Below are 25,467 nucleotides of genomic sequence, written 5' to 3'. Positions count from 1 at the left end.
CTCAGAACAAATTGGACAACAACTTTTGGGGTCCAATTTCTCTTGTTACCCTCGGGAAAGTACAAAACTGGGGGCTAAAAAATAATTATTGTGGGAAATTTTTTTTTTTTTTTTTACGGCGCTGCATTATAAACTTCTTGGTGGGTCAAAGTGCTCTCCACACATCTAGATAAGTTCTTTAGGGGGTCTACTTTCCAAAATGGTGTCACTTGTGGGGGGTTTCAATGTTTAGGCACATCAGTGGCTTTCCAAACGCAACATGGCGTCCCATCTCAATTCCTGTCAATTTTGCATTGAAAAGTCAAACGGCGCTCCTTCCCTTCCGAGCTCTCCCATGCACCCAAACAGTGGTTTACCCCCACATATGTGGTATCGGTGTACTCAGGACAAATTGTACAACAACTTTTGGGGTCCATTTTCTCCTGTTACCCTTGGTAAAATAAAACAAATTGGAGCTTAAGTAAATTTTTTGTGAAAAAAAGTTAAATGTTCATTTTTATTTAAACATTCCAAAAATTCCTGTGAAACACCTGAAGGGTTACTAAACTTCTTGAATGTGGTTTTGAGCACCTTGAGGGGTGCAGTTTTTAGAATGGTGTCACACTTGGGTATTTTCTATCATATAGACCCCTCAAAATGACTTCAAATGAGATGTGGTCCCTAAAAGAAAATGGTGTTGTAAAAATGCTGGTCAATTTTTAACCCTTATAACTCCCTAACAAAAAAAATTTTTGGTTCCAAAATTGTGCTGACGTAAAGTAGACATGTGGGAAATGTTACTTATTAAGTATTTTGTGTGACATATCTCTGTGATTTAATTGCATAAAAATTCAAAGTTGGAAAATTGCAAAATGTTCAAAATTTTCGCCCAATTTCTGTTTTTTTGTACAAATAAACGCAGGTAATATCAAATAAATTTTACCACTATCATGAAGTACAATATGTCACGGGAAAACAGTGTCAGAAACACTGGGATCCGTTGAAGCGTTCCAGAGTTATAACCTCATAAAGGGACAGTGGTCAGAATTGTAAAAATTGGCCTTGTCATTAACGTGCAAACCACCCTTGGGGGTAAAGGGGTTAAACATAAAAAAGTGCTATCACAGCAGACTAACAAATATCTGGTTAGTAACCAAAATTTGCAACAAAAGAACAAATTTCTTAAAGATTTCTTTAAGTTGGTGGAGGTGATGGCGGCAGCTCGGTTTCATGTTCTGGTGGCCTTTCTTGGGCCAATTGTCTTTCACCCTGTGTGGATGATCTCTGGCCCTGCTCAAAATACTGGGCTTGCTCATATTGGCCAGTTGTGGATTGGCCATAAGGGTTTTGACTATGGGCCTCATGAGGATGAAAATATTGCCGTGACACATACCTCCCCCAATATGGCCAAGTAGTCCAAACCCAGGTTGGGACCAGCCTCCAGCTCTGGGTCTGTATAAGTGGCCATATTGGGAAGGTTAATGGTAGGATGACATATGGTAATGTGCTGGCCTTGGTGGGTTTTGGGTGGGAAGGGGTAGAGGTGTAGGCACACGTGGAGGAGGTGCTTCAAATCCCTGTTGAGCATGCACCTGTTGAGTTGTTGGAAGTCGCAGGACGTTACGTGGTGACAGCTGCCAACTCTCAATGTATTCAAACAACTCATACGGGTCATTTGGGGGGTGCATGCATCAATAAGGATTTGAATACACCCTCTCACACGTAGCCTCACCTCACGGGCTAGAGGACGGAGGTACCAGGCCAGGCTCTGCGAATAAGCCTCCTCACCCTCATCCTGAGCAGCGCTGGCCAGATAATTAAGGACCTTAGTGTCCACATTCCTCCTACTTTCCTGAAGCTCTCTCCTTCTGCGGCCACGGCGTGAAGTCACAGCAAGCTGTGGGGAGGTCTCCAGTGGAACAGTAGGGCTGCTACTGTTTCCAGGATCATCCTGGCTTACTGGAACTGGTGCTGCTGTGTGTGGTGGTGCAGCATCTGGCCCAGTTGTTGATGGAGCTTGGGGTGCAGCAGATGTTCCAGGAGGGATGGACCTGGAATGATCCGAAGATGGACCAGCCGCCTCTTCTCCTTCCTCAACCGGATCAACGAGAACCTCTGAGCCGGTCTCCCTCTCAGTGAGGTTGGACTGTGTTCTGTTAGGAAAGTATGAGAACATTACAATAAAATGTAATATATAACCATTAAATACATATGTGTAATGTGTTGTGAGGTTTATACCTACGGTCTGAGATCCATACTGGGATCCAAAAAGGAAAGACGATCATAATAAACGTATTTCCTTCTTTTGGAAGGAGCTGCTGACCCACTCCTGGCCCGCTACTGCCTTTCCCTCCTGTATTGGTCCCTTATGCTGCGCCATCGTCTCATAACATCTTCCACTGCAATGACAGAGAAGAAAATAATGTATAAGGCCCATGTGCACAGTGGTACAACAAGGTGTCAGTGATTTAACATTTTAATGTGTCATAGTAAGCTGCATTTCTTACTAAACATCTTCAGTAATAAAATTAAAAACACAAATAGCACATTACGATATAAGGGGAACCCCATAGAATGTAAATCCGCAAGGGCAGGGTCCTCTCCCCTCTGTACCAGTCTGTCATGGTAATTTAGTTTACTGTAAGTGACATCTATAACTCTGTATGTAACCCCTTCACATGCACAGCACCATGGAAGTAATGGTGCTATATAAATAAATAATAATAAAAATAATAATAATCTGAAAATCTTGTAATTACTGCAGTTTACAATATTAATTGAGAAACATGAGTGTGAAGCGCCCCCATGGGGCCACGGGGTACTTGGTACCGGGTCCTGCGGTTCACAGGGGGATGTCACGGTGGCTGACCCGGTCCGTGGCCCTGGGACGTCCGTGTAAAAGGGAAGTTTGTGTTCGTGACGCCACCTGTGGTATTCGGTCAGGGTGACCGACGCTGCTTTAAGGGGTCCGCTGGGGTGATGTTATGGCAGATAGATGGTATACCTTCCCACAGGTGAAGTATGTCCCCAGGGCTTCCCGGTGTGTAGATGGTGGATGGTGAGAGGCGCAGAGAAGAACGAGGACACAAGGTTGCAGTCTCTTTACCTTTACTGAAGGCTTCAGCATCCACAGTCCAGGGCACCAGATCACAGGGCAGGCAGAGTCCGGCCGGTCTGAAGGCAAATCCAGAGTCCCCTTGTCAAGGTGGAACTCAGCAGCCTTCCCTTGCGCTGCAGTGTTGTAATTCCTTACTGCCTAAGGCTTCACATAAGGTCCTCACAGATGTAATGTCTTTCTCTCTGTCCCCCATATAGGATAGGACAAACCCGTATGACTGGTGACTTGAGGCTGTTTATAGGGACTCTAGCACGCCCCGGCCTCTGAGGGGTACCACTGTGCCTCCTGTGTGTAGGTGCGGACAGGTAACTTGCAATTAGCTGTCCTGCCGGTCTATGAAGTAAAGCAAAAAAGGTCCTTACTCCCTCGGTGTGCTGGCTACCGGGATTCTGCGCCTCAGAAGGAGGCAGCCTGTGCAGGGCTGGTCCCCTTCTGGTATCTTCTCCTTTGCTCTGACTTCCTTGCACGCTCTCTGCAATCTGTTCGGCTGTTTAATGTCTCTTCCCAGGAGCTGTAGCACTTCAGGCTACACGGCTCCTGTGCTTCCTTTCCCTTTATCTCCCTTGCAGGAACTGAACCCTTTCCCTCCAGATCAGGATGTTGTTATAGGGGAGTTCACCTTAAACAGGCTTAGAGCTCCCCCTTCCGGTCTGGAGTGTGAACATGTTGCATGCATTGTGTTACCTGACATAGAGTTCTCCTTCATTGCCTCCAAACGTAACATCACTCTCCCCGTGATGAAAGCAACATTACTGTGACGACCAGGACCCTGGGGCGCCACAAGTGTACTTATTTGCCTCTGGCCCTCACGTGGCCGCTGCTCATAATCAGGGAAAAGGATCCCACAGATGCTCCTCCAAGCAGCCTCTTTTTTGGCCCAGTTTGAGTAATTGGCATCCCGTTGGTCCCAGATTGCTGGCCTCTCTTGGACCAGGATCAGAAGCATATCCACGTTAATTATGGATGCCATGCTGCTTGAGCCTCCGTGGAGGCGTGCGGCAGACTTCCGGGATGTCTGTCTGGCTTTTTCAGCTAATTAGCATGTCTAAGCTTCCTGATTGAGGGCTTGGCACATTTCCTGTCACCTGCAAAACTTTTGCGCATTTCTCGCAAGTCACACGCATGGTCTGTGTGTAATCCGTATTTTTCTCGCCCTCATAGACGGATTTTTTGCGCAATATGCTGACAAACACAGCATGCTGCGATTTTCTACGCCCGTAAAATATGACTGCGAAATATACGGCAGATAGGAGCTGCCCCATAGAGAATCATTGGTCCGTGTGCAATGCGTTGTTTTTGCGCCTCTCATACGTCCGTAAAACTCTCTGGTGTGACCCCGACCTAACAGACATGGCCACGCACAGTGCACTATGCGGCTGTGTCTGCTAGTAATCACGCAGCTGGGGCGACAAACAAGCTAAATTAAAGGTGCAGTGCTGGTCCGGCCGCCTTACTTCTAGCTGCGCGCAGCCATGTCTGTTGAAGTGACAGCGATCAAGCAGCGCTGGCGGCCCTGCACCGCCACATGCCAGAGGAGCTGGACAGGAGACAGTCAGGGACAGGGGAGCGAGGCTTGCTCCCTGCTTCCCCATATTAAAAAATATTTCAAATGTGTTTGTCTGTGTATGTGCCTGTATGACGTGTGTCTGTCAGTGTGTATGACTGTGGATATAATGTGCTATACCTGTGTCAGAGATTCTCCGCACGCTCTGGTTTTGGTGACACAAGTTTCTTTATTTCGTACCAACAAACAAAATTGTGACTTTGAGGTAAGCGACAAAATAAGGACATTTCAACCCCACGGGGAGTTTATCACAATGCCGTTTGGCACTTGGAATGGAAGGGAAGTATTTGAAGGGGAAGAGTTGCAGTCGCTGCTGTGCGGTCTTGGTTTCCTTGCGGCTCCCGCACCTACGTTTATTGGATCTTTGCCATCCAGTAATCTGCTCAGAACTTGCTGAATCTTCTCATATTTTCCCTTTTTTTCTTCCTTGTTCTCACTTTGCCAATCATCAGGTGATCACCTGCAGCCGCCTCAGCGCCTCCCAGCACTTACACACGATCTTATTACTTTCTGTTTCCTTCTCTGCTCCTTCCTGGTAGCTCTTTATACTTTGTCTCACCCACAAAATGGAGATTATGCTCGTCATCCTCCTGACTGTGCCTGCTGTGCTTTCTGGTGAGTGTTTATGGAGAAGTCTTGCAGGTTCCTCTGTGATAACCAGACCCCAGCAATCAGGTGATGGCCACTGAGTCATTATTTTAAGGGTTGTCCTGGGCTGATAACTTTTCTAAGGCCGGAGTCACATACAGCGAGATACGGCCGAGTCTTGCAGGTTAAAAACAAGCTCTGGCACCGGCACTGCGGAGCGGAGCGTGCAGCTCCATGTATTGCTATGCGGCCGCACGCTCCGCAGTGCCGGTGCCAGAGCTTGGTTTTAACCTGCGAGACTCGGCCATATCTCGCTGTGTGTGATCCCGGCCTAACACTCAGTTGTGACCTTGATTCTTAGTAACAGGTGCAGTCAGTAGACGACCCTGCTGTTACACATCGGTCTCAAAAACTACTTATCCCTAATTTGTATTTTCTTCCTAATTGCAAAACTGACATTGTTATAAAAACTGCAGCAAAAAGCAAACAGAACAAAAACTTCCCTGCACATTTGTGTCTGACACCATGAGCACCGTGTAATACCCAATTTTTCTGCTTTGGTGCTAAAGGTAAATAAATCACTCCGTCGGATTGCTTGTAACATAGGGGCAGGGTGCGGCCCGCGACGCCACTTCCCCCGGCCACTGGGCAGCTTCCCGATGACAGGAATGCTTTGACCACCAGCCCTATTTTGCCAGTCACCAATGATCCCTGATGAAGCATTTGTGAAACACACGTCCGGTGATTGGTGTGTGAGCCTCTGTTTACTGCATGCACTTTGCACTTCATGAGATTCAACATGTGAGAATAATTTCACTTTCCGCTCCATCTGTATACTCTGTGTGAGAACGACTCTGTACTTCCACAGGAACTCCTCTGGGGTTTGCTTATATAAGCAGTTAGTGCCTTCTTACTATTGGGGCTCCCTCACTGGCTCAGCCCAACCCACCAATTTGTCCTTGTGTCTGTTCTTTTGGATATTTATACCTGCTTTTTAACCCCTCACCCTCTGCTAGCTTTTACTTTCCTGACCACTGTCACTTTAAATGGTAATAACTTTGGAACTCTTCAACAGATCCCACTGATTGTGAAACTGTTTTTTCGTGAGATATTGTACTTCAGTGTAAGGCCGGGATCATACAAATGCGTGATACGGCCAAGCCTCGCAGGTGGAATCCCTCCTCTGGCGCCAGCACTTGGGAGCAGAGCGTGTAGCTCCACGTGTTGCTGTGCGGCTGCACGCTCCGCTCCGGAGTGCCGGCGCCAGAGGAGGGATTTCATATCTCTCGTATGTGTGAACCCGGCCTTAGTGGTAAATTTAAGATGATATTTCTTGTGTTGATTTGTAAAAGTATCCGAAATTTTGCAAAAATTTTGCAATTTTCAAACTTTTCATGTTTATGAGTTCTGTGTTAGGACTGGCGGAACGCACCAAGAAAGGTGTTATAGATGCGTTCGCAGTCCGGGGTCCACCGTGCAGGTGAGAACCTGCTGCTAGTAAATACAGACAATATGGCGGTACACTAAAGTATATACACGTGGGTTCAACCTCACCCAGCGTGAAGGGAGCAATCCTGTTGAGTCACAGGATCGCGGTACCGCACCTAAAGCGCGAGCGAGTAGTCAGCGTACTTAACCCCAACTGGGATTGAAGTCCGATTAGACCCTCGCTGGCACTACACCGCAACTGGGTGTGAAGGGAACTAAATATAGAAATATAAATGCACAGGAGTGCGAGCAATGCCGCACTGACGGACGCCACCAACCACACTGGCTTGGGTATGGAAAGCGCAAGGCAAGCGCACGGCGCCGTACAGGCGGACACAGCAAGAGGATGCTGTAATGTGTGTATCATGCAGATGATTAGTCGGGCGCTAGATAGCTACCAACATCCGCGAGCAGACAACAACTCTAGGGAGGGATATTTAGGAGCTTTCATCCATCGACATACATTCATCTACACACACACATATAGCATTATGAGACAATACTAGCGCATGGCCGTGCGGTCATGCGCAGTTTATATAGTTGCAGCACAGGAAGTGGCCACAGAACTTTTGCCCTTCCAAGACCTGCCAAGAGGACCAATGGACTGTGCCACAGAGCCTGAGCACATGACCCTCGATCTCCAACGGGAGATCTTGCCCTGGCATGCTCAGTGTGTGCAGATAAGGACTTAGTCCCAGAGAAGTCCGCTCGCTGCAGACCAGTATTGGCTTTAAAGGCAGAAGCTGGAGAAGCAGCAGTAACTCTTCTCACAGAGTCAGACTGAGCGAGATGCTGGGATCGACGTCCCTGCTGAGCAGGCTCCACTGCGGCTGGAGGAGAATGGGAGACCGCAGCGGAGACGGATCGAGATTCCCCCTGTGCAGCAGAGGAAACTCGACTCCTAACATTACCCCCCCTCCTAGGACCCCCCCCTCCTTGGGCCTCGCTACGTTCGAAGGCAGCAATGAGCTGCGGAGCCTGAATGTGCTCAACAGGCTCCCAGGACCTGTCCTCGGGGCCATAACCCTTCCAGTCCACCAAATAAATTTTTTTACCACGCACCACCTTGCACCCCAAAATAGCGTTCACCTCATAATCGTCCGAAGACGAACCCGATGTCCCAGCAGATTACTCGGAGAACCGGGACATATACACGGGTTTCAAGAGGGACACATGAAAGGTGTCGGTGATACCCAGGCGTGGCGGAAGGGCCAAACGATAGACCACAGGATTAACCTGCTCGAGGACCTTGAATGGGCCCAAGTAGCGAGGAGCAAATTTAGTGGACTCAACTCGCAGCCTGATGTTACGGGCGGAGAGCCACACCAAGTCGCCAGGAGCAAAGGTCGGAGCGGGGCGCCGATGAGCATCAGCGGAGGACCTCATTCTCTCCTTAGAGGCCCGAATGGCATCCTGAGTGCGGTCCCGTGTGGTCCCGTGCGGTCCCGTATCCCGTGCCTCCACAGCCCAGTCTGCCACCCTGGAGTCGGCGGAAGACACGGGCATAGGCACAGGTGCCCGTGGATGCTGACCATAGTTGAGGAGGAATGGGGTTTGTCCAGTGGAGTCGGCTACGGCGTTGTTCAGTGCAAACTCTGCCCATGATAGCAAGGATGCCCAGTCATCCTGCCTGGCTGAAACAAAATGTTGCAGGTATGTGACCAAGGTCTGGTTGGCCCTCTCTACCAACCCATTCGTCTCGGGATGATAAGCGGAAGAGAGATTCAACTCAATACTGAGAAGACGACAGAGCTCTCTCCAGAACCGAGACGCAAACTGGGGACCCCGGTCACTGACAATTTTGTCTGGCATACCATGCAGGCGGAAGATATGTCTAATGAACAACGCTGCCAAGGCCCGTGCAGAAGGTAACCGTGGTAGCGGCACCAAATGCACCATTTTTGAGAAATGATCGGTGATGACCCAAATGATGGTACAGCCGCGAGACTTGGGCAAACCCACAACAAAGTCCATCCCGACCATCTCCCAGGGCCTATCTGCCACCGGCAAGGGATAGAGCAAACCAGCTGGCCTTTGACGCGGAGATTTATTTTTAGCGCAGGAGACACACGCCAGAACATAATCCCTGACATCCCGGACCATATGCGGCCACCAGTACGTCCTCGCCAGTAGCTCAGATGTCCTCTTTGTCCCAAAGTGTCCACCCACCCTGGACGAATGAGCCCAAGAGAGAACCTCCGGTCGCAAATTAATGGGCACAAAAGTCTTGCCCGGAGGCACAGACTCTAGCGAAACCGGCACCACGGTTCTCAGGCTCTCAGAAGGGACAATAAGCCGAGGCTCCTCTTCCTCCTCCTCAGTTGACATAAGGGAGCGAGAGAGAGCGTCAGCACGGATATTCTTCTCCCCGGCGAGATAATGAAGAGAAAAGTGGAACCGGGAGAAGAACAGGGACCATCTGGCCTGGCGAGAATTTAACCGCTGGGCTGTCTGCAAATAGACCAAATTTTTGTGGTCCGTGTAAACTTGGAAGGGAAACCGCGCACCTTCCAGAAGGTGTCTCCACTCCGAAAAGGCCAACTTCATTGCTAGCAACTCCCTGTCCCCGATGGAGTAGTTCCTCTCCGCTGGCGTGAAGGTCTTAGAGAAGAAGAAGCATGGATGCTTCCGACCTTGAGCATCCTTTTGGTAGAGGACTGCTCCAGCACCAACGGACGAGGCATCCACCTCCATTAGGAATGGCTTATCTACATCGGGACCATGTAAGATGGGAGCGCTAGCAAAGTGGGACTTAATAGAAGTGAAGGCCTTGGAGACCTCTTCCGACCACAATTTGGGATTCGCTCCCTTCTTGGTGAGGGCTACCAAGGGAGCTAACAGAGTTGAGAAGTATGGAATGAACTGACGGTAATAGTTTATGAACCCCATAAAGCGCTGCACCGCTTTAAGAGAATGGGGCTCTTGCCAGTCCATCACAGCCTGTAGTTTGGCAGGATCCATAGCCAATCCCTGGGCGGAGATGATATAGCCCAGGAAAGGTAAGGACTCCTGCTCGAACACACACTTCTCCAACTTTGCATAAAGAGAGTTTGCCCGTAGGAGATCGAAGACTCTGCCAACATCTCTCCGGTGGGAGTCAATATCTGGAGAAAAGATGAGAATATCATCCAGATAGACTACAACCGAGGTGGAAAGCATATCCCGGAAGATATCGTTGACAAAGTCTTGGAAAACGGCAGGTGCATTACAGAGCCCGAAGGGCATCACCAGATATTCATAGTGCCCATCTCTGGTTTTAAATGCCGTTTTCCACTCGTCCCCCTCACGGATGCGAATCAGGTTATAAGCACCCCGCAGATCTAGTTTAGTAAACACTCTAGCTCCCCGAAGCCTATCGAAAAGCTCAGATATCAACGGCAAAGGGTACTTGTTCTTAACTGTGATAGCATTAAGACCCCTGTAGTCTATGCATGGACGTAGTTCTCCATTCTTCTTCTGCACAAAAAAGAACCCTGCCCCAGCAGGTGACACTGACTTCCTGATGAACCCTCTTGCCAAATTCTCTTGTATGTACTGAGTCATTGCCTCCGTTTCCGGGAGAGATAATGGATAGACTCGACCCCGGGGAGGCTCAGCACCAGGCAAGAGATCAATAGGACAGTCACTGGGGCGATGGGGCGGAAGAGTCTCCGCTGCCTTTTTGGAGAACACGTCTGCATAAGGCCAATATTGCTTGGGGAGAGAGGAGAGATCTGCGGGTACCTCTGTAGTAGTAACCTGAACGCACTCTCGATGACACCTGTTCCCACAAGATTCACCCCATCCCAGAATTCTGCCTGAGGACCACTCGATGTGAGGAGAGTGGTACCGTAACCAAGGTATCCCCAAGAGAACCTCATCAATTCCCTCAGGAATGACGAGTAGAGATATAATCTCATGATGAGGTGGTGACATGGACAGAGTAAAAGGGATAGTTTGATGTGTAATCTGTGTGGGCAGTGTCGACCCATTCACCACTCGTACTGTTACAGGTTGAGATAGCATGACCAGAGGAATTGCGTGACGTTGGGCGAAGGCTGAAGACATAAAATTGCCCTCCGCCCCAGAATCCACGCAGAGTTCTACCGAGTGAGAGGATGAGCCCAATGTTATTGTCCCCTTAAAGGACAATTTGGAGGCAAACGTCGCCGTGTCTAGTGCACCTCCACCAACTACCACTAGACGCTGACGTTTCCTCGACCGCTGGGGACATCTGGAGGCAAGATGTCCAGACTGTTGGCAAAGATGACAAATCTGGAGTGCACGAGCGGTCCGGGACTTAGATCCTGCTCGAGACTCTACCACAGGCTCATGGGGCTCAGGAGCCTGGTCTGGAGATTCCAAAGGTTTGGCGAAGGTGGGAGCCAGCCGAAACCTCTGCCTACACTGGGCTCGCTCTAACCTCCGCTCGCGAAAACGGAGATCAATACGAGTGGATAGAGTTATTAACTCCTCCAGTGTGGCGGGAATCTCCCTAGTGGCCAGGGCGTCCTTAACGTGGTCAGCCAGCCCCCTCCAAAATATTGGAATGAGGGCTTTATCCGACCACTCCAGCTCAGATGCTAAGGTGCGGAAGTGGACGGCAAAATGACTGACCAAGGACGAGCCCTGAGTCAATGCCAACAATTGGAGCGCCGTATCATGGGTGACACGAGGTCCCAAAAAGACCTGTTTCAGAGTGCTCAGAAACAACGGAGCACTCTGCACCACATGATCGCTACGCTCCCATAGCGGCGTAGCCCATTGCAACGCTCTGTCCGACAGAAGAGACACTATAAATCCCACCTTAGCCCGCTCTGTAGGGAAACGAGAGGCCAGAAGCTCGAGATGGATAGAGCACTGACTCACGAAACCCCTACAAGACTTACAGTCACCAGAGAATTTCTCTGGAAGCGGGAGGCGAGTTAGAGTCGGGACAGGAGCGGCAGTGGACAAGGTGGCTGCAGCAACACTGGCAGCCTGAACAGCGACAGCAGTGACATCCACAGCTGAGGTTGAACGCTCAAGAGCCGCCAACCTTCCCTCCAGCTGCTGGATGTACCGCTGTGAACGCTGATCGTCCATCATTTACTAGCCAGACCCTGGCGCTAGTATTATGTTAGGACTGGCGGAACGCACCAAGAAAGGTGTTATAGATGCGTTCGCAGTCCGGGGTCCACCGTGCAGGTGAGAACCTGCTGCTAGTAAATACAGACAATATGGCGGTACACTAAAGTATATACACGTGGGTTCAACCTCACCCAGCATGAAGGGAGCAATCCTGTTGAGTCACAGGATCGCGGTACCGCACCTAAAGCGCGAGCGAGTAGTCAGCGTACTTAACCCCAACTGGGATTGAAGTCCGATTAGACCCTCGCTGGCACTACACCGCAACTGGGTGTGAAGGGAACTAAATATAGAAATATAAATGCACAGGAGTGCGAGCAATGCCGCACTGACGGACGCCACCAACCACACTGGCTTGGGTATGGAAAGCGCAAGGCAAGCGCACGGCGCCGTACAGGCGGACACAGCAAGAGGACGCTGTAATGTGTGTATCGTGCAGATGATTAGTCGGGCGCTAGATAGCTACCAACATCCACGAGCAGACAACAACTCTAGGGAGGGATATTTAGGAGCTTTCATCCATCGACATACATTCATCTACACACACACATATAGCATTATGAGACAATACTAGCGCATGGCCGTGCGGTCATGCGCAGTTTATATAGTTGCAGCACAGGAAGTGGCCACAGAACTTTTGCCCTTCCAAGACCTGCCAAGAGGACCAATGGAATGTGCCACAGAGCCTGAGCACATGACCCTCGATCTCCAACGGGAGATCTTGCCCTGGGCATGCTCAGTGTGTGCAGATAAGGACTTAGTCCCAGAGAAGTCCGCTCGCTGCAGACCAGTGTTGGCTTTAAAGGCAGAAGCTGGAGAAGCAGCAGTAACTCTTCTCACAGAGTCAGACTGAGCGAGATGCTGGGATCGACGTCCCTGCTGAGCAGGCTCCACTGCGGCTGGAGGAGAATGGGAGACCGCAGGGGAGACCGCAGCGGAGACGGATCGAGATTCCCCCTGTGCAGCAGAGGAAGCTCGACTCCTAACATTCTGTCCCATAAAATAGTTGATAAATAATATTTCCGACAGGTCTACTTTACATCAGCGCAATTTTTGAAACATAATTTTTTTTGTCAGAAGGATTAACAGTTTATCAGCAATTTCTTATTTACACAACCATTTTTTTACGGACTACATGACATTTGAAGTGACTTTGAGGGGTCTATATGACATAAAGTAAACAAAAGTGACACCATTCTAAAAACTGCACCCCTCAAACTGCTCAAAACCACATTCAAGAAGTTAATTAACCTTTCAGTTGCTTCACAGGAGCTAAAGCAATGTGGAGGGAAAAACGAAAATTTTACTTTTTCTCAAAAATCAAAAATGTTATTTTAGCCCCAAATTTTGCATTTTCACAAAAGTAACAGGAGAAAATGCACAATGCAATTTGTTGTGTAATTTCTCCTCAGTTCGCAGATACCCCATATTTGGTGGAAAACTATTGTTTGGGCGCACAGCAGAGCTCAGAAGGAAAGGATTGCCATTTGACTTTTTGAACACAAAATTGTCTGAAATCATTAGAGGATGCCATGTCCCATTTGGAAACTAGATCCCGCAAGGAATTCATCTAGATATGTGGTGAGCACCAGGTGCTTCACAGAATTTTATAACATTGAGCAGAAGAAATAAAAAAAATCATATTTTTCCCACAAAAATGTTGTTCTAGGATACATTTCACCATACAATTTGTTGCGTAATATCTCCAGAGTACACTTATACCCCATGTTTGGTGCAAAACTACTGTTTGAGTGCACGGCAGGGCTCAGAAGGGAAGGGGGACCAACTAAATTCTGGAGCTTAATTTTGCCTGGAATAGATTGTGGATGCCATGTCACAATTGATGAGCTCCTTACATGCCAAAATAGAAGAAACCTCAACAAATGACCCCATTTTGGAAACTGCACCTCTTAACCACTTTCTGACCTCGGACGGGATAGTACGTCCGAGGTCAGATCCCCCGCTTTGATGCAGGGCTCCGGCGGTGAGCTTGCATCAAAGCCAGGACATGTCAGCTGTTTTGAACAGCTGACATGTGCCCGCAATAGCGGCGGGTGAAATCGCGCTTCACCCGCCGCTATTAACTAGTTAAATGCCGCTGTCAAACGCTGACAGCGGCATTTAACCGGCGCATGCGGCCAGAATTGAGCACATCGCTGACCCCCGTCACATGATCGGGGGTCAGTGATGCATCAGAATGGTAACCATAGAGGTCCTTGAGACCTCTATGGTTACTGATCCCGGCTAGCTGTGAGCGCCACCCTGTGGTCGGCGCTCATAGCAAGCCTGTTATTAAGCTACATAGCAGCAATCTGATGATCGCTGCTATGTAGCAGAGCTGATCGAGTTGTGCCAGCTTCTAGCCTCCCATGGAGGCTATTGAAGCATGGCAAAAGTAAAAAAAAAAATGTGAAAAAAATAAAAAAAATATAAAAGTTTAACCCCTTCGCGCCAGCCGCCGTACTAGTACTGCGCTGCCGGCACTGCATTAGTGCCAGCAGCAGTACTAGTACGGCGCACCGATCACCGCGGTCTCGCGCTGAGCGCCGCGGTGATCGGGTGCGGGGGTCAGCTGTATATGACAGCTGACACCCCGCAGCAATGCCCACGATCGGCGGTAGCACCGATCGCGGGCATTTAACCCCTCTGATGCCGCTGTCAGTAGTGACAGCGGCATAGAGGGGGATCGCGCAGGGACGGGGGCTCCCTGCGCTCTCCCACCGGAGCAACGCAATGAGATCGCGTTGCTCCGGTGACCCGGAAGGAGTCCCCGGATCCAAGATGGCCGCCGGACTCCTTCCGGGTCATGAAGTGACCTGGCTAGCCGGCGCCTGCTGAGAGCAGGCGCTGGAAAGCCATGTAAACTGCCTGTCAGATCGTTGATCTGATAGTGTGTTATGCACAGTGTCAGATCAACGATCTGATCTAATACAGAGATGTCCCACCCTGGGACAATGTTAGAAAGTAAAAAAAAAAAAAATAGAATGTGTAAAAAAAAATTGTAAAAAATCCCCAAATTAAAAAAAAAAAAAACATTTCCCAATAAATACATTTATTTATGTAAAAAAAAAAAAAAACAATAAATGTACACATATTTGGTATCGCCGCGTCCGTAACGACCCGCTCTATAAAACTATCACACTAGTTAACCCCTTCAGTGAACACCGCAAAAAAAAAAAAAAAAAAACAAGGCAAAAAACAACGCTTTATTATCATACAGGCGAACAAAAAATGGAATAACACGCGATCAAAACGACGGATATAAATAACCATGGTACCGCTGAAAACGTCATCTTGTCCCGCAAAAAAAAAGCCGCCATACAGCATCATCAGCAGAAAAATAAAAAAGTTATAGCTCTCAGAATAATGCGATGCAAAAACAATTATTTTTTTATATAAAATAGTTTTTATTGTGTAAAAGCGCCAAAACATAAAAAAATTACATAAATGAGGTATCGCTGTAATCGTACTGACCCGAAGAATAAAACTGCTTTATCCATTTTACCACACGTGGAACGGTATAAACGCCCCCCCTAAAAGAAATTCAGGAATTGCTGGTTTTTGTTCATTCCGCCTCCCAAAAATCGGAATAAAAAGCGATCAAAAAATGTCATCTGCCCAAAAATGTTACCAATAAAAAACGTCAACTCGTCCTGCAAAAAACAAGACCTCATATGACTCTGTGGGCCAAAATATGGATAAATTATAGCTCTCAAAATGTGGTGATGCAAAAACTATTTTTTGCAATAAAAAGCGTCTTTTAGTGTGTGACAGCTGCCAATCATAAAAATCCGCCAAAAGAACGCTATAAAAGTAAATCAAACCCCCCTTCATCACCCCCTTAGGGAAAAATAATAAAATGTAAAAAAATGTATTTATTTCCATTTTCCCATTAGGGCTAGGGTTAGGGCTAGGGTTAGGGCTAGGGTTAGGGCTAGGGTTAGGGCTAGGGTTAGGGTTAGGGCTAGGGTTAGGGTTGGGGTTAGGGTTTCAGTTATAATTGGGGGTTTCCACTGTTTAGGCACATCAGGGGCTCTCCAAACGCGACATGGCGTCCGATCTCAATTCCAGCCAATTCTGCTTTGAATAAGTAAAACAGGGCTCCTTCCCTTCCGAGTTTTCCTGTGTGCCCAAACAGTGGTTCCCCCCAACATATGGGGTATCAGCGTTCTCAGGACAAGTTGGACAACAACTTTTGGGGTCCAATTTGTCCTGTTACCCTTGGGAAAATAAAAGCATAGGGGATAAAATATCATTTTCGTGGAAAAAATTTTATTTTTTATTTTCACCGCTCTGCGTTATAAACTGTAGTGAAACACTTGTTGGTTCAAAGCTCTCACAACACATCTAGATAAGTTCCTTGGGGGGTCTAGTTTCCAATATGGGGTCACTTGTGGGGGGTTTCTACTGTTTAGGTACATCAGGGGCTCTGCAAATGCAACATGACGCCTGCAGACCAATCCATCTAAGTCTGCATTTCAAATGGCGCTCCTTCCCTTCCGAGCTCTGCCGTGCACCCAAACAGTGGTTCCCCCCAACATATGGGGTATCAGCGTTCTCAGGACAAGTTGGACAACAACTTTTGGGGTCCAATTTGTCCTGTTACCCTTGGGAAAATAAAAACATAGGGGATAAAATATCATTTTCGTGGAAAAAAAAATATTTTTTATTTTCACGGCTCTGCGTTATAAACTGTAGTGAAACACTTGTTGGTTCAAAGCTCTCACAACACATCTAGATAAGTTCCTTGGGGGGTCTAGTTTCCAATATGGGGTCACTTGTGGTGGGTTTCTACTGTTTAGGTACATTAGGGGCTCTGCAAATGCAACATGACACCTGCAGTCCATTCCATCTAAGTCTGCATTTCAAACGGTGCTCCTTCCCTTCCGAGCTCTGCCACGCACTCAAACGGTGGTTCCCCCCCACATGTGGGGTATCAGCGTACTCAGGACAAATTGGACAATAACATTTGTGGTCCACTATCTCCTGTTACCCTTGGGAGAAAAAAAAATTGCGGGCTAAAACATCATTTTGTGGAAAGAAAAAATGATTTTTTAATTTTCACAATGCTACATTCTAAACTTTAGTGAAACAATTGGGGGTTAAAAGTGCTCACCACACATCTAGATAAGTTCCTTAGGGGGTCTTCTTTCCAAAATGGGGTCACTTGTGGGGGGTTTCCACTGTTAAGGCACGTCAGGGGCTCTCCAAATGCGACATGGCGTCCGATCTCAATTCCAGCCAATTTTGCATTGAAAAGTCAAATGGCGCTCCTTCCCTTCCGAGCTCTGCCATGCGCTCAAACAGTGGTTTATCCCCATATATGAAGTATCGACGTACTCAGGACAAATTGCAAAACAACTTTTGGGGTCCAATTTATCCTTTTACCCATGGGAAAATAAAAAATTTGGGGCAAAAAGATCATTTTTTGTGAAAATTAAATATAATTTTTTTTTTACGGCTCTACATTATAAACTTCTGTGAAGCACTTGGAGGTTCAAAGTGCTCACCACACATCTAGATTAGTTCCTTAGGGGGTCTACTTTCCAAAATGGTGTCACTTGTGGGGGTTTCCACTGTTTAGGCACATCAGGGGCTCTCCAATCGTGACATGGGCTCCGATCTCAATTCCAGCAAATCTCGCATTGAAAAGTCAAATGGCGCTCCTTCTCTTCCGAGCTCTGCCATGTGCCCAAACAGTGGTTTACCCCCACATATGGGGTATCAGCGTACTCAGGACAAATTGTACAACGACTTTTGTGGTCCAATTTCTCCTGTTACCCTTGGTAAAATGAAACAAATTGGACCTGAAGTAAAAATTTTGTGAAAAAAAAATTAAATGTTCAATTTTTTTAAACATTCAAAAAATTCCTGTGAAGCACCTGAAGGGTTAATAAACTTTTTGAATGTGGTTTTGAGTACCTTGAGGGGTGCAGTTTTTAGAATGGTGTCACTTTTGGGCATTTTCTGTCATATAGACCCCTCAAAGTCACTTCAAGTGTGAGGTGGTCCGTAAAAAAATGGTTTTGCAAATTTTGTTGCAAAAATGAGAAATCGCTGGTTAACTTTTAACCCTTATAACGTCCTAACAAAAAAAAATTATGTTTCCAAAATTGTGCTGATGTAAAGCAGACATGTGGGAAATGTTGTTTATTAACTATATTATGTGATATAACTCTCTAATTTAAGGGCATAAAAACTAAGAGTTTGAAAATTGCTAAATTTTCATAATTTCCGACAAATTTTTGTTTTTTTCACAAATAAATGCAAGTCGTATCGAAGAAGTTTTACCACTATCATGAAGTACAATATGTCACGAGAAAACAATGTCAGAATCACCAGGATCCGTTGAAGCGTTTCAGAGTTATGACCTCATAAAGTGACAGTGGTCAGAATTGTAAAAATTGGCCCTGTCACTTAGGTGAAAACAGGCTTTGGGGTGAAGGGGTTAAATCACCTCCCTTTTGCCCCATTCAAAATAAATCAATAAAAAAATCAAACCTACACATATTTGGTATCGCCGCGTTCAGAATCACCCGATCTATCAATAAAAAAAAGGATTAACCTGATTGCTAAACAGCGTAGCGATAAAAAAATTAGAAACGCCAGAATTATGTTTTTTGGTCTCCGCGACATTGAATTAAAATGCAATAACAGGCGATCAAAAGAACATATCTGCACCAAAATGGTATCATCAAAAACACCAGCTCGGCGCGCAAAAAATTAGCCCTCACCTGACCCCAGATCACGAAAAATGGAGATGCTACAGGTATCGGAAAATGGCGCAATTTTTTTTTTTTTAGCAAAGTTTGGAATTTTTTTTCACCCCTTAGATAAAAGAGAACCTAGACATGTTTGGTGTCTATGAACTCGTAATGACCTGTAGAATCATAATGGCAGGTCAGTTTTAGCATTTAGTGAACCTAGTAAAAAAGCCAATCAAAAAATCAAAAAACAAGTGTGGGACTGCACTTTTCTTGCAATTTCACTGCACTTGGAATTTGTTTCCCGTTTTCTAGTACACGACATGGTAAAACCAATGATGTAGTTCAAAAGTACAACTTGTTTCGCAAAAAATAAGCCCTCACATGGCCATAGTGACGGAAAAATAAAAAAGTTATGGCTCTGGGAAAGAGGGGAGTGAAAAACGAACATGGAAAAGCGGAAAATCCCAAGGTCATGAAGGGGTTAAAGAATTCATCTAGTGGGGTAGTGAGCTTTTTTAACCCTCAGATGATTCACAGAATTGTATAACATTAGGCTGAGTAAATAGAAAATTACAATTTAATTTTCAAAAGGGAATAAGATAAAATGAATGGTACAATTTGTTGCGCGATTACTCCTGAGTACGCCAATAACCCATATGTGGTCGAAAACCAATTTTTAGGCTCAGTGCAAAGCCCAGAAGGGTAGAAGTGCCGTATTGGAGTTTAGATTTTGATGGAATGGTTTGAGGGTGTCAAGTCACATTGGCAGAGCCATTTTACAGACTATACCCCCCAATGGATTCAAGTAGGGGTGCAGTGAACATATTGACTCCACTTGTGCTTCACAAATTGTTATAACATTTTTAACACTAAAATGTTGTTTTAGGAAAAGTGGACCTCTCAGTTTGTTGTACAAATTCTCCTGATTGCCAAATACCTTACATGTCATTGGGAACTACTTTTCATGCACAGTGCACAGCTCAGAAGGGAAGGAGCGCCATATTATGGTGAAGATTTTACTGTTATGGTTTGTAAGTACCATGACCCACTGGGAGAACCCCTGAGGTGCCAGAACGGGAGAACCCCCCCATTAGTGACCTCATTTTACAAAGTACACCTCTCAATGAATTTATCTAAGGGTGCAGTGATCACATTGACACCACGGGTGTGTCACAGAATTTTATACCATTGGGCAGTGAAGAAAAAATAATTACATTTTTACCAGAAATATAATTTAGACAAAAAATTAACATTTTACCACAGGGAAATGGGTAAAAATGGCACCAAAATGTGTCACTCAATTTCTGCTAAATGTGGAAATGCCCCTTGTGTGGCTGTGCAGTACTGCTTAGCCATACGGAGAGACTTGACAAATAGATAATGAGAATAGTTGGCGGATTCCATGAACAGAGCCAATAAAAGTGCCAGAAAAGCAGAATCCCCCTCAAGTGACCCCATTTTGGAAATGGTACCCCTTTGCGAAGTTATCTACAGGTGTAGTGACGATTTTGACACCATGGGTATTTTCCAGAAACAGGCAGAAGTGCATGTTGCAGAGAGAAAATTGCAAATCTGCTATTGTAGTGCCTGCACATTGTAGTACCCAGTATGTTGTATTGCCTAGTACATTTTGCCCAGCTCGTGCTTCTGGAGACATGCACCTGTAAATTGGCGGGCTCTAACCGCTACAGAAAGCCTCCTATATTTCCGTTAACAGATGATTGACCTCAGTGGGGACTTGCGTTTTTGTAGATTGATTACAAGCTTTTGTTGGGAACATTTTATATAACGTTTTGGATCACAGTTATCCGGCGCTCTACGCTGAGCACTTTCTTTGGGGTTTGCATCTAAATCTCCGAGTGATGTAATTAAGATGAAACCCCCAAGGGATCCATTCACTATAATGAGGCAACTGAGTTACTCTGGATTCAGTTTGGCCTCTGTTCAGTGTTGTCCTTTTCAGAAATGCACAAAACTGGTGGACTGCGATTTAAGCAGGCTTAAAAATACAGATACCCACAGATCATAGGCCAGATGGCATCTGCAGCGCCCCAGGGTCCTGGTCGTTGCAGTAATATCATTCTCCTCTAGGGGGAGTGATGTTACGTTTCAAGGCAATAAAGGAGATCTCTTTACCAGGTAACACCAACATACAACACATTTCATACTCCAGTCCACCAGGGGGAGCTATGCTCCTATTTATTTGGGCACTCTTCACGCATAGGTAAAACTGGTGGCCTGGAGAGGAAGTTAGGCAGTTGCTGTCTGAGCTTGGCTCAGGTAGTTGGTCCCTGACAGGGGTGGGAGCCTGTCAGAGGCCTAGACGGAAGGTGACAGAGCTGCGCCTGCCCTAAGTGCAGCAGTTCCTAAGAAAGGACACGAACAGAGAACTGTATTGTAGAGAGTGAGAAGTCATAGCAAAAGGAGAGGATGCCAGAAGGAGTTCTGCCCTATACAGGCTGCCTCCTTCTGAGGCGCAGGATTCGGTAGCCGGAACACCGAGGGAGCAACAGTCCTTTATGCCTTCCTCCAGAGACCGTCAGGACAGCTAATTTCACATTACTGATCCGCCCACACCCAGGAGGCAAGGTGGCACCCACAAGAGGCCGGGGCATGTTAGAGTCCCTGTAAAAAGCCTCATGCCACCGGTCATACGGGTTGTCCTATCCATCTGGGGGACAGAGAGAGAGAGACATAACATCAATAACATCTACAACATCTGTGAGGACCTTATGAGAAGCTTAGCAGTAAGGTACTACAACACCCAGGCGCTAGAGGAAGGCTACTGATTTCCACCTGGATAAGGGGGACTCTGGATTTGCCTTCGGACCGGCCGGACTCTGCCTGCCCTGTGATCTGGTGCTCTGGACTGTGGATGCTGAAGTCTTCAGTAGAAGGTAAAGAGACTGCAATCTTGTGTCCTCGTTCTTCACTGCGCCTCTCACCCTCCACCATCTACACACTGGGAAGCCCTGGGGATACACTTCACCTGTGGGAAGGTATACCATCTAGCCGCCATAACATCGCCCCAGCGGACCCCTTAGCAGCGTTGGTCACCCTGACCGAATACCACAGGTGGCATCATGAACATATCCCTTTAAAGACTTTTCCCTTTAACACGGACGTCCCAAGGCCAACGGACCGGGTCAGCCACCGTGACATTCCCCCTGAGAACCGAAGTACCCGGTACCGAGTACCCCACTGCCCACGGGGGCGCTCCACGTCCACAGTGCCTCCATCTGCCTCATTATTGGGAATCGCCCACCAGAGCTTCCATCTGAATCACATACTTCAGAGATTTACATGGAAACCCCGGTGTAAGTGCTCAGTGCAGGTCTTTGGGAGGCAGAACGGACAAACCAACAGCAGGTGAACAATTAGTTTTAATTACGGTATTTTTTTACGCCATTCCTTATGCGGTATCAGTGATTAGATGACTTTATTCTTCAGGTCGGTGTGATTACAGCGAAACCAGATTTCTGTCTTTTTTTACATCAGGTTTTATGTTTGGCTGCTGTCACACACTGAAAACATTTTTTCTTTGCAAAAATAATAGTTTGCATCGCCATATTTCAGAGCTATAATTTTTCCATATTTCTGCCATCAGTCATGTGACAACCTTTTTTTTTGTGGGACTAGTTCATGTTTTTATTGGTATAATTTTCTGTCACAACATTTTTTTGATCGCTTTCTATTCTGATTTTTGAGAGGTAGAATGTAAAAAAAACAGCAATCCAGGAATATTTCTTTTTTTGTGGGGGGGGGGGGGGGTTAGGGAGTTAAACAGCCGGGGGTGGTGCAGGCACTGTTCCTGGCAGTGACAACCGGGTCTCTGCTGTCATGTAAGCCAAACACCCTGCGAAGATTGCTCCTGCACAGCTCCTGTGCCCGCGTGATCACCAGGACTTACCCATACATCCAAGGTCATGATCCCCATTCCAAATAGAAAGAAGTCTAGCACTCAACTTAAGCGGCGAAAGATTTGATTTATTTGTAGCACTTGAAACGTTTCAGTCCATAAGGACTTTCATCAGTCACTACAAAGTCATAACAACATAAACAAAATAAAGAGTACAACCAGTACAAAACAACGAAAGTATATACAAATGACAAAAAAAAAAAAATCATATAAACATATGAAGCCGATAACAATGAGGTCATCATAAACAATCATATCAGACTATTATCGTTTATCTTTTTTGTGCACTAAAATACCAAGCAGCCAACACTGGATTGAAAGTGGTTGTTTGATCGGTATTGTTGCACCTGTGTTTTAGCCATCATTAATCGGGTCTGCTGCACCCTGCCAGTGCATTTGTTTTGGAGGCCTGAGCAGGTGGTCATCTCTGCTTCTTTTCTCTTTGACTTTCTGCAATTTTAATGCTATGAAATTTGTGATATTGCAATATTGAATATTACTAAAAACTCATTTGCTAACCCACCCTAGACGTGATCCGTGTCATAGTCTGCTCTTCCTCCTCAGACAGTCACTCTCTGCGATATTACTACACGGGGGTCTCAGCTCCGGGATACGGGATACCCGAGTTCTCCATCGTGGGATATCTGGATAGTGAGCAGACTGAGATCTACAATAGTGACATTGGCAAATCTGTTCCTGTGGCTCCGTGGCTGAAGAAGGAAAGACCCGAGCAATGGCTGAGAAAAACACTGACTTGTAAAGCAAATGAAGATATTTTCAGACATGAAGTGAAGATAGTAATGAAAAGGTTCAATCACACCGGAGGTCAGACACACAATATACTGTGTATTTATATATATATATATATATATAGTAAGCATTCTGCATGTTCACTGCTCATTACACATCGTGACACATTGGGCTATATGTTACCAATAGGATGAGGGCACCCAGTAGATCCATATTACATAGGGGTTGTATTAGTAGACGGTAAATGTATCTTAGGCCGGTTTCACACGTCCAGATAATTCCAGTACCGTACAAAAACGGCACTGGAGTTGTCCGTGTGTCCGTGTGCACACGTGGCACATCAGTGTGGCACACGTGCGGCACACGTGTGCCGCCCGTGTGCCCACTGGGTACCACATGGAGCGTGCCGGAGACAGTGCTGAAGCCCCATTCATATGTTCCCTGCAGCAGCGTTTGCTGCAGGGAAGATATGAATATTAGTGTTTAAAATGCAGATCCAGGTCATCAACCCCCTCCCACCCCCTGTGCGCCCCACCCCCCTCCGCTGTGATTAAAATACTCACCTAGCTTCCGGATCCCTTGCCGCAGCGTCCTCTTCTGGCCGCATCACCTCCTGTATGCGGTCACGTGGGGCCGTTCATTTACAGTACTGAATATGCGGCTCCGCCCCTTTGGGAGGCAGAGCCGCATATTCATGATTGTAATCGGCGGCCCCACGTGACCGCATACAGGAGAAGCTGCGGCCAGAAGAGGACGCTGCGGCGAGGGATCCGGAAGCTAGGTGAGTATTTTAATCACAGCGGGGGGGGGGGGGGGGAGGGACCTGGATCTGCATTTTACACACTAATATTCATATCTTCTCTACAGCAAACGCTGCTGGAGAGAACATATGAATCGCGGCTTCTGCACCAGTGGGGGGGCAGCGCTTACTGTAGCGCTGTCTCCTGCACGACACACGGACTGCACACGGACAATGTCCGTGTGCGGTACGTGTTTTACACGGACCCATTGACTTTAATGGGTCCGTGTAATCTGTGCGCTCCCACGAACACTGACATGTCTCCGTGTTTGGCACACGGAGACACGGTCCGCAAAAAAACAATGACATCTGCACAGATGCATTGATTTTTATGTGTCTACGTGTGTCAGTGGCTCCGGTACGTGAGGAAACTGTCACCTCACGTACCGGAGCCACTGACGTGTGAAACCAGCCTTACGTAGACTTCTCTACTTTATCTACAAAAGTGCTTTTTACAGCCAAGAACAGTTTATTTGCCTAATTGCTTCATCTTTTTTAGCAATCCACACCCAGTGGTGTACATAAAGTCCGATGGGCCCCGGTGTAGAATTTGAATCTGGGCCTCCACCTGCATGTTGATCAGATGTATGGGCCCTTGTAAGATTCTAGACCCTATAAAGACATAAATGTTCGCCCCCATGTAATAATGTCCCCAATCCTGGTATAATATCCCCATCCAAGTATTATGTCCTCATCCTGGTATAATGTTCCCCATTCTGTTATAATGTCTCCCATCCTGGTATAATGTCCTCCATCCTGGTATAATGTCCTCCATCCTGGTATAATATCCCCCATCCTGGTCTAATGTCCTCCTCCATCCTGGTATAATGTTCTCCATCCTAGTATAATGGCCCCCATCCTGGTATAATGTCCTCATCCTGGTATAATGTTCCCCATTCTGTTATAATGTCTCCCATCCTGGTATAATGTCCTCCATTCTGGTATAATGTCCTCCATCCTGGTATAATGTCCCCCACCCTGGTCTAATGTCCTCCTCCATCCTGGTATAATGTTCTCCATCCTAGTATAATGGCCCCCATCCTGGTATAATGTCCTCCATCCTGGTATAATGTCCTCCATCCTGGTACAATGACGCCATTCTAGTATATCGTCCCCCATTCTGCATCCTGGTACATTGTTCCGTTTTCTGCAGACGCGCAGGAGCCGGCAGTGAACTTCTACGTGCTGACACGGACAGCGCATGACATCACTACCGTGCACCACGTGTCACTTGCAGGCCGACGTCAGCTGCCGGCCTCTGATTGGTTGGCGGAGTGTATTGCAGCACAGGAAGCCGACGGGTCTCTGAGTTGCAATACACGTCACCTAAATGTATGTCCGAGGATGCACATCCAGGTGAAATTGTTGTCGGCAGGCTCCCATCCTGCATGGAGCCGCCATTACGTACCTGTCCCATCTCAAGCACAGGGCGAGCGCTGCTTCCTAGGA

At 46.9% G+C, this 25,467-nt stretch overlaps 1 protein-coding gene across 2 annotated transcripts in view; it reads left to right on the top strand.

The window, feature by feature from the left end:
• The first annotated feature begins 4,944 nt into the window (after positions 1 to 4,944).
• The window catches only part of LOC138661488 (class I histocompatibility antigen, F10 alpha chain-like), a 36,315-nt gene continuing 15,792 nt past the window's right edge, over positions 4,945 to 25,467 (top strand). Inside the window, exons 1-3 of one of the 2 annotated variants that reach the window (XM_069746200.1) lie at positions 4,945 to 5,276; positions 21,319 to 21,447; positions 23,034 to 23,294. In XM_069746200.1, the coding sequence (XP_069602301.1) occupies positions 5,228 to 5,276; positions 21,319 to 21,447; positions 23,034 to 23,294 (439 nt within the window). In that variant the 5' untranslated portion in view covers positions 4,945 to 5,227. The remainder of the gene's footprint in view (positions 5,277 to 21,318; positions 21,448 to 23,033; positions 23,295 to 25,467) is intronic. The other variant, XM_069746201.1, reaches the window with a different exon arrangement.

The sequence above is a fragment of the Ranitomeya imitator genome, chromosome 2 (genome assembly GCF_032444005.1).
Source record: "Ranitomeya imitator isolate aRanImi1 chromosome 2, aRanImi1.pri, whole genome shotgun sequence".
Classification (NCBI taxonomy): Eukaryota; Metazoa; Chordata; class Amphibia; order Anura; family Dendrobatidae; genus Ranitomeya; species Ranitomeya imitator.
The sequence above is the reverse complement of the archived record's forward strand: the minus strand, read 5'-3'. Positions and strand labels throughout refer to the sequence as shown.